The sequence below is a fragment of the Morone saxatilis genome, unplaced genomic scaffold, assembly GCF_004916995.1.
Source record: "Morone saxatilis isolate NCDOM2014 unplaced genomic scaffold, NCSU_SB_2.0 Contig22, whole genome shotgun sequence".
Classification (NCBI taxonomy): domain Eukaryota; kingdom Metazoa; phylum Chordata; class Actinopteri; family Moronidae; genus Morone; species Morone saxatilis.
This window is the reverse complement of record NW_023339785.1, coordinates 13799661-13808812: the sequence shown is the minus strand read 5'-3', so window position 1 is coordinate 13808812 and position 9152 is coordinate 13799661. Positions and strand designations below refer to the sequence as shown.

The following is a 9152-nucleotide window of genomic DNA, read 5'->3' as shown; positions in this document are numbered from 1 at the left end:
AAAAAAAAAAAAAAAAACCCGCTTCAACGCCACATTTGTCAGTGTGTTCACTGTTGACCAAAAAGCCTGCTCGATGTGTGGTTGTTTAGTGTGTGTAAGCAGGAGCACGTTAGAGGGTCTCACAGGCTGATTGTTGCAGTCGAACAAGAAAAAGTGCGGTCGAGTCGTATGGCGCACTCTAACGCCTGCTAGCCTGCGAGCTAGTTACCGACCACTTAACAATACGGGTCCACAGGTCTTCGTTCAAATCCACCCTGCGACGTTACGTGGGGTTTAGTAGGCACGTTGCGTGTTTTGACCACATTCGCGCGTTAATTGCAACAAATAAAAGGCTTTGAATAATAAATACGTGGTCGTTTAAAACCGTTACAGCGGTAAATCAGGCAACTGCTAACCGTTAGCCTAACCGTTGCTGCTGATGGATGACGGACAACGTGCTAACCATCCCGCCTTGTTTTGTTTTAACGCAGATAAATCGCAACCACGGCGGACTCAATGGCACAGTGTGTACCGGTGGCGGTGTTCAAGGTTGGTGTTTTCTCCAAATCGCTTATTTATTTGTCCTGTGAGTGTAAATTGCTTGTGTGTGTGTATATAGGCTAACGTTAGCTGTGTGTCTGAACCAGTACCAGCCAGTCCAAACTAACTGCCCTCTTTCTTTCAGCTCGTCTTGGTAGGAGATGGAGGCACCGGGAAAACGACTTTTGTGAAGAGGCACATTACAGGAGAGTTTGAGAAGAAATATGTTGGTCAGTACCTCCATCTTGAGAACAGCAATTACACAACAGTATATTGTAGATAACGAGTTAAAGACGTGTAGGAACTTGACATCTCAAACTAGGACGCATGGAAAATTTTAGTAAACTATGAGGCATCTAGCAGAGCAGGGCCAGGCCAAGCACCTGGCTGGCCCCGGGCCATAATGTGAACTGTGGGCCCCTGCTGAGCCCTCTGCATTCAGATACATCAGTAGTTTTGTACGTGTTCGCCCATAAGTAATAATGCATTGCAGCAACGTTACAGAAAAGCCAGGTTTGAGATAATTTAGGAACACGGGCACTGAGTTCACCAGAGAGCACTAACAAGTGGACTAGGTATCCTGATGGTTTGTCTGTTAATATACTGACCACTATATCAGTAACAAAATGTCAATATCAGTATTGTTCTGGCTATCATTGCAACTACCAAGTTTGATTCTCTGCATTGAGAATTTGTGCTGATCTGGTATTTTTATTATTGCTCTTCGATGTTCTAACATGAAGTGGCACCATTTTGAAAAGGAAATCTTATTCAGAAAGACACAGTCGAGGCACTGCAGTGACGTTTCTGCACATTGCTAAATGGACAATTAAACCTCCTTAATATACACACCTGTTAATGATTTAATATATTGGTCTTCCCTATCTAACACTTAGAATAGTTGATCATTTTTCTGTCTTGTTCTCATACATCCTGTCTTTTTCTTATACTTCTAGCCACTCTGGGAGTAGAGGTGCACCCGCTGGTGTTCCACACCAACAGAGGAGCTATCAAGTACAATGTGTGGGACACAGCTGGTCAGGAGAAGTTTGGAGGCCTGAGAGATGGCTACTACATTCAAGGTGCTCTTCACAATCCTTCATAGGCTGTTCTGGTTACTAAACCCTGAGCAGTATGCCCAATCACTATATATTTGAATTTAAAACCTCCTGCTTTGAGTAGTGTGTTAAAACTCCCTCGCTGTACCTCCACAGCTCAGTGTGCTATCATCATGTTTGACGTCACCTCTCGAGTCACCTATAAGAACGTACCCAACTGGCATCGTGACCTGGTCCGTGTCTGTGAGAACATTCCCATCGTCCTTTGCGGCAACAAGGTGGACATCAAAGATCGGAAAGTCAAAGCCAAGAGCATCGTGTTTCACCGCAAGAAGAACCTGCAGGTAATAACCGCTCACACAACTATCCTGTAGATCCTCAGGCACATATCGGTCACACGTGTGAGTTGTAGAAGGTACTGGAGGCCTTTTGCTTGGTCTGAACGATCATTTCTAATTGCCATTTCTGTCCCCAGTACTATGACATTTCTGCCAAGAGTAACTACAACTTTGAAAAGCCTTTCCTGTGGCTAGCAAGGAAGTTGATCGGCGACCCCAACCTGGAGTTTGTGGCAATGCCTGCCCTCGCTCCCCCAGAGGTCCAAATGGACCCATCCCTTGCCGCGAAGTATGAGGAAGAGTTACATGTGAGTATGACATACAGGTTCAGTGTCTGTTCAGGTGACTGAATGTAAAATATGTAAATCCAGCAGGTTATTTATCTGAAGAGAAGTGTAGAGGAAAAAACAATGTCTTCTCCCACTGTCCCAGGTTGCATCACAAACGGCACTCCCAGATGAAGAAGATGACCTCTAACCTGTTTGTTCCCTGAAGCCCCGCCCCACCCCACCCTAACTGTGGACAGGAAGTTTTGCCCCCCTTACTGTAAAATCCCTTTTCAGATTTTTTATTTTTGAATTTTTTTGTTTGTTTTAAAACTAAAGAAAAAAACCTGGTGGAAAAGTTGTGGTTCTAATGTCACTGTTTAAGACACACCCACCCTAGTGTTGTCGTCGGCATGGCAACGTGCTATTCTTCATCATTGAGCACCCTCCACTGCACTTACCCAGCTAACATAATGCTGTTGTATGGTGTACTGGAAGCACTAAGGGGAATAAACTTTGAATAAAAACATTGTCAATAAATCATTTGTTTTTGTCTTCTTCCTTGAACAGCAGTGTTCCCACTCTCTCAGGTTTAAGTTAAAAGAAGATCAGATGGGCATTTACTATATTTAAAATAATAAAAATGACTGGTCATAGTAGGCAGAAACACAGGTCAAAGGGATGCAGCTATCATTTTATACACTTGTTTCCTACTGTGAAAGGTCAGTGTCTTTGTTAAAATAAGTGTTGCCATACAGAACATTGCCTACAACATATCCAATACTAATGGATATTCAAATGATGTTTGTCTGCCGATTAAGAGCTTGATTACAAACTGCAGGACAGGCAACTGTTGAGACCTAAATCACCCATGTTCAGTGTAAATCAATAGGAATTTGGTAAGATATTCCTTTAATAGTCCCACAATGGGGAAATTCCAAATTTTACATTTTGTAGGTACCATGTCAACAAATGCAGTTCCTCTTACTGGCTAATGCACCTCCCTCCTATTTTTTTTAGGAGGTAGATGTGTGCCAAAATATTGTTTTAAGAGCCTTATTATAGTCAGAGCCTATTTCTCGATCTTAAATTAACAGTCTTACCCAGAAATCCTTTTGTGAGGTTACTCCCCTCTGGTTGGGTCTGCAGCCATACAATGAAGCTGCCACGTGTATATAGTCTGCTGTGAGCTGGATGGAGATTTGAGAAGAGCAGTGAGGGAGGCGGGTTCAACAGGGGTCCCTAACCGGTGACCATGTGATGGAGCTTTGGTGGGTCAACAGAGGAAAGCGGGCTGTTACTGCAACCCGCTGAACACAGTGACGGCCACCAGGTGTCAGCCGGGTTCTTTCATTCTCAGCGGTGGGCGTTCTCAACAGGATTACGTAATAGTTTCCCTCTGCACGTCCGTTGTGACGTTTCCTACACGGATCCGAACGCTGCTGCGTCACACGCCTTCCAGAATGCGCCAAGAATTCCATAATGCCGACATTCTTTTAACACACATTAGACCTGGTGCTAACGGTAGGGAATGTGTGTCAAATAGAACCACCGTTTTAAACAAATAACTGACAGCTGTAAACGGTTACAAGTGTTTCACCCGGGTTTTTAAGCAATTTACATGCTATGGCACAGTAATATGTTTAAGTAAATATATTTATGATGAATTTAAGTTTGTTTTAAAAATGTATTTGTTTTAGAACTCTTATATGACCTTATCAGCTGGCCCAACTTTATGAAAACAGGTGATTGCTCCCCTCTGATTGGCTGAGGTTGAAGCGCTACCGCCATGGTCTGGTTGATATTGTTTATTTAAATCACGGGTTAAAATGTATGTAGTTCGGTTGCTTTTAATGCACTAAAGTCTTTATGTAATTCAAAAGTCAAAAAGCATGGCTTATCCTGGTGTATTGCTTTTCACCACATCACTGCTAGAATGAGAACTGTTGGTGCGGCATTCAGGTAACATTACAAAAGCGGAAATATGACAGTTCTACCTGATCAGAATGCATACTTTAACATGTGAGGGATTAATTAAATTGGGATCTTCAGGTGCAGTCTGAAAATGCTCATTGAAGTGTAGTAAGTACATTTACTAGTCTACATACAAAATAAATGGGTAAACAAAACTGACAAAATGTATGATGTCCTGTTATACTGGGGTCAATAAAAATATCACTAAAGATACAGTGTCTGAGTAGAGAGATTTATAATTACGAATGAAATTATGCATCATTGAATATTTATAATTTGAATGGTTAGGTGTTCAAATTCAAAAACTTGAGGTAGCAGATCAGACTAGCACTTGCACACACATAATCAATCATAGAGAGAGCATGTGTTGCAACTTGGTAACTCACTATATTTAGCAATTTATCAGACCTACTTAGCGACTATTTCTAAAAAAGTGACTTGTGGCAAATTTAGCAATTTATTCAGACCATCATGGAAAACACTACATTGTAATTATTCCTCATGCACGCTGTTCAGAGTGATCGCAGCCCATGGGTCTCTACCTCTCCTCTTGTGCAGGCAGTCAGTGTGGTGTGTGGGGCATGTTTGAACTTCTCTCTCTCTCTTTCTCTCTTTCTCTCTGGATTAGGGTGTTCCTAGTTTAGCCTATATGTAAATAGTTCCTTTGAGCTTGTAAATATTTAAATAGTTCATCACAAATTCTTCCTCCTGTGTTTTTTAAGTGACTGTAGCAAAACACAAGCTTATTTAAAATGTCCTAAACTTTAAAACTCCCAGAACTTCCATGGTGGGGCTTCATTTCAAGTTATTGAAATAAAGTTATTAAACTATATTCATTATGTAGAATGAAAAAAAGAACTTTAATTTGGGACAATGGTTGTCGAGTCTGGGACAGGTGTGGGACACTGAGGAAGAAAGTTTATTTTGAGGATGAGTGCCTCTTAAAAAATGAAACAACTCTGGGCAGTTTCTTTTTGAATTTCTAATGTTTTGTTGACACAGCTGACTGCCAGTACTGTCAAAGCACCTAATTTGTATATTCCTCTCAGGGTCCATGCCTTCCTCCTCATAAACTGAGTTTGTCATGGCAACATGTCCTCCTGTAGGTTTTGATAGGGCTGTTAGATTTGAACTCCAGGTAATCTTTTGATCATCTTATTTTGTCGCATTGTAAAAGGCCAGAGGGGCCCGCCTCTACTACAGGGAGACATCAAGAGAAGACAATGAGTAATGTGCAGATGTATTTACGCAATGTTGTATTTTGTGGTTTGTGTAGTATAGTAAATATACATACATATCCTACATAATTCACTCTCTGTTCATTCTGGGTACATTTCCACAAATCTAAATGGACTGTCTCCAAACCGGGCTGTCATTATCAACCTAACTTGATCTTCCTACTGAGGAAGTAATATAAACAAAAGGTCCAGAACAGTTACAGAGTGGACCTTGTGGTGAGATTGTTGTCAACCTACTTTCGTCATTTTGTTGTTCCTTATTTAAAAGTGAAGAACAAAGAACCTCAGAAGACTTAAAATAATTTAGATTAATTTGATTTGAGTTGTCCACTTCAATGTATGCAAGATGAAGCCTATTTCCTCTTCTTTCCCTGGGCAGGTCGATGTTAAAGCAGAGACATACTTAAAGATATTATAATATTATTCCTACATTGCCTGAATGCACCATTGCTGCAGGTGGCTCAGGGCGTGGCTTCATCTGAGTGAACGGGGGACTTGTCTGCGCATGTGTGAGCCAGAAAAGTGCGTTTTAGAATGATTACTGGTGGGCAGCGGAGGCAGATTATACGGCTCTACACAACTGTTGTTTTAATCCCCTGAGCGAGGAGATTTAGCAAAGAAAAAACACTGTTTTTAAACCCAGCAGCCATATTGTATGGAAAAACGACGGAAAGACTCTTCTTTTCAGAAAAAGTGGTTTTCTCAGACGCCTCTGTCAAGACTTTTGTGGAGTTTAATTCTCCTTCTTACTGGCGCTGGGTCTCTGTCGGACAGCTAGTTTGCCAGCTGGCTGAGGAATTCAGAGATTGGGGCTGGTTTTTGAGCCGTTTTACACCATTGTGGTTATCTCTTTGGTTTGAAGGTGTGAAATTGACCGTCTGAAAGATGAAGGACCGATTGGAGCAACTTAAAGCGGTAAGAAGAGTCCAGGAAATGTGAAGTTTCCTTACTTTTTTTTTTTTCCTCCAGTATTGTCTCTGCACTTTAATGCCACTCTGATAAATGTTTCTTCTTGTAGGAAGAAATGAGAGATACAGATAAATAAAAATATATATTATATGCATGCATTTCTACTATTACTTATTAAACCTTTAACTTAAACAATTGACACGTCATTTTCTAATTTGAGCCAATAGTGTACCATGTGATGACATAACTAGATGTAGTAACACTGCAGGTTGGAAAGGGATTTGAAATGGGGATGTTAGGTAAAAGTCATTCAGACACCACTTTCTGTTTCTTTGCACCCAGCCATGGTGTGACAATTAAGTGCCGGAGATGTACTGTAATATAGTGTAATTAATAGTGTAATTGTTATTAGTGTATTAGCAGATGTCATATTAAGCGTTGTGCTGCTGCCATTGATTGCAGTAATATGATGTAAAGCTGTGTATAAGCAAATAGTAATACATTTTCCCAGCCTTAGCAGTATCAGGTATCAGTATCATTCTGTTTTCCTGTCAGTTGTCATGAAAGCTGGGAAGATAAGTCGATTAGTTGATCTGTGGGGAATCAGATGGCAAAGGTTCAAGCAAAAATGTCAAAATATCTGGTCCCAGTGTCTTAAATGTGTTTTTTACATTAGTGTTCATTGACAATCTGTGGGTTTTGGACTGTTTTCCAGATAAAAGACGTCACTTTGGACTTTATGGACGTCTTTTATAGTATTTTTTAAAATAAATAAAATGATTATTTAACCATCAATGTTGATGTACTGCTAGAAACGGGTTAAACTGTTAACAATACAAATATAATGGTCAAAGTAGAGAGTTTTAAGAATGGGTACAGGATCTACTGTTGGGTTGGACTGAACCAAAATCCTCTCTACCTTTTCTGTATTTATCCATCACAGCAGTAACATAGAAATCGTTTCCCTATTCAAAATTGAGCTAATTACAACACGAGCTGTGCATAGCAGCGAGGCCTTGATCCAGTTGTAATCCAGGTTGGGATGTGTTGCCATGGCTGCCTGAAACTGCTGGCCAAATATTTGCTGTGTTTGAAGTTGCTGAACTGCGGTATCCCCCTCCAGGCGTCTCACACAGCTGACTTCTTTTCAGAGAAAGGAAGTACAGATGGCAAGTGAAGTGGGTCAGTTGTTTGTTGGGAAGTTGCCGGTATATATTAAAGGTGCAGTGTGAAACAATTAGGTGGATCTGTTGGCACAAATGGAATATTATATTCATAGGTTTGTTTTCAGTAGTGTATATTCACCTGAAAATAATCACAAAATCATTTTGCAGCACAAATCCTTCACACTGGTTTAAAAATGTTCTCTGGTCCCGTTTGCCCCATTCCACGACTTTTCCAATCTCTACTCCTCTCTTTCTTTATCTTTCTTTCTTACTGTCCACCTTTTGTTTTCCTCCTCCAGTGAGCCATATGTTGATGTGAATATGGACTCATGCCAACACCAGTGTGATCACCTGATATATTGTAGGCCTCAGGAAAAAAGGAGCATCAAGAAACGACTTGTAGTTTTACCTGGAGTTATGGTCACATGTGATAGCTTACACTGCATGCTGTTCAGTAAGCTTTAAAGTTGATACTGTTGCCATGTTTGCCAAATTTCGTTACCATATTACCCGGACTGAAGGATGAGTTTAATCAAGTTTTCTGTCATTCAGGCTTTCTGTTCCCTCGTGGTATTTTCATATGTGCTTTCAGTCAGAATTATATGGTTTTCAGTTCTTTGTGCACAGTGTTTCCTCACACTATGATACAGGCCTGAAGCGCTGCCAGCGTTACTTTACTTCCCCACCTCGGATATTGGCACAGTGAATGGAGAAAAAGCTAACAGAACTAATATGGCTTCTTCTGTGACACATGGAGTTTTTAAATCCCTTGTTAGGTTTTAGCGTAGCATTAACACAAGTCCTGATGGGAGAATTTTGGCTTCTGTCACCATGCTGCTGTAAATCTGACCCCAGGTCCCCGCCCTGCTGCTGCTACTAGCTCATTTTCTGAATCATCCCGTGGGAAAATGTAGTGCACACAGTTATTTTTATTATTAACCATCGCAGCTTCCTGAGGTGATATCATTAAATTGCTCGTGTCGTCCGAAGATTTTCCGGTACTGTTTCGTCATTTACGATCCTCAGGGGACAAAGTCTGACAGTTAATCAGCTCCCAGTTTCTTAAAGATGACGGAGGAAAGATAGTGGACATTCACCGAGGCCACGATTGGAGTCAAACTTGTGGATTGTGTTTACATAGTTTTGTACATGATGATGAGTTACAGAGCTCACAGGTAGTTACTGTGCCTGAATATATGCTCAATTTACCATAGTAGTGTAGAGGCTGATGGGATAGGCTCAGTCTTTACCAGTGCGTGTGTCTTTTAGTGCTTTTCTATAGGGGTTTAATCAGTCACATTTGATCTGACTCTCCAGAAGGACCAGTAATACAATAATACAATTCCAGCTAGTCAGTTAGTTGAATTGGAGCGGCAGAGGATCACTATGTCGGCTTCAGTGTAATACCTCGGTCCAGTCATTGCTTTGTTGAGGGGAATTACGCAACGTGACATATGGTGCTTGGTTAGCAGAACAAACGTAATTGAGTGATTTGAATAAAAGGAACAAACCAGCATCCGAGCTATCCATCACTCACACGCTAATGTACAGTACGCGTTGTATTTTTAATATATATCTAAAATCCATGCCCAGTTGTTCAGATGTTGTCCAGTGTGTTTAAGGTTTTGATGATTACCCAATCTTCATGTAAGCATGAGATTATAGCATTTGTGTCGATTTCGGT

The 9152-nt window shown here is 40.9% G+C and overlaps 2 protein-coding genes across 5 annotated transcripts in view; both read left to right on the top strand.

The window, feature by feature from the left end:
• The window catches only part of ran (RAN, member RAS oncogene family), a 3215-nt gene extending 494 nt beyond the window's left edge, over positions 1-2721 (top strand). Inside the window, exons 2-7 of the mRNA XM_035669357.1 lie at positions 471-528; positions 665-749; positions 1476-1601; positions 1734-1921; positions 2053-2223; positions 2348-2721. Coding sequence (XP_035525250.1) covers positions 496-528; positions 665-749; positions 1476-1601; positions 1734-1921; positions 2053-2223; positions 2348-2392 — 648 coding nt within the window. The 5' untranslated portion in view covers positions 471-495 and the 3' untranslated portion in view covers positions 2393-2721. The remainder of the gene's footprint in view (positions 1-470; positions 529-664; positions 750-1475; positions 1602-1733; positions 1922-2052; positions 2224-2347) is intronic.
• Positions 2722-5913: 3192 nt separating this feature from the next.
• Positions 5914-9152, top strand: part of stx3a (syntaxin 3A) — a 14312-nt gene continuing 11073 nt past the window's right edge. For 2 of the 4 annotated variants that reach the window (XM_035669355.1, XM_035669354.1), the window contains exon 1: positions 5916-6308. In XM_035669355.1, coding sequence (XP_035525248.1) covers positions 6279-6308 — 30 coding nt within the window. In that variant the 5' untranslated portion in view covers positions 5916-6278. Of the gene's footprint in view, positions 6309-9152 lie in introns of all 4 variants that reach the window. The other 2 variants (XM_035669356.1, XR_004796982.1) reach the window with 2 other exon arrangements.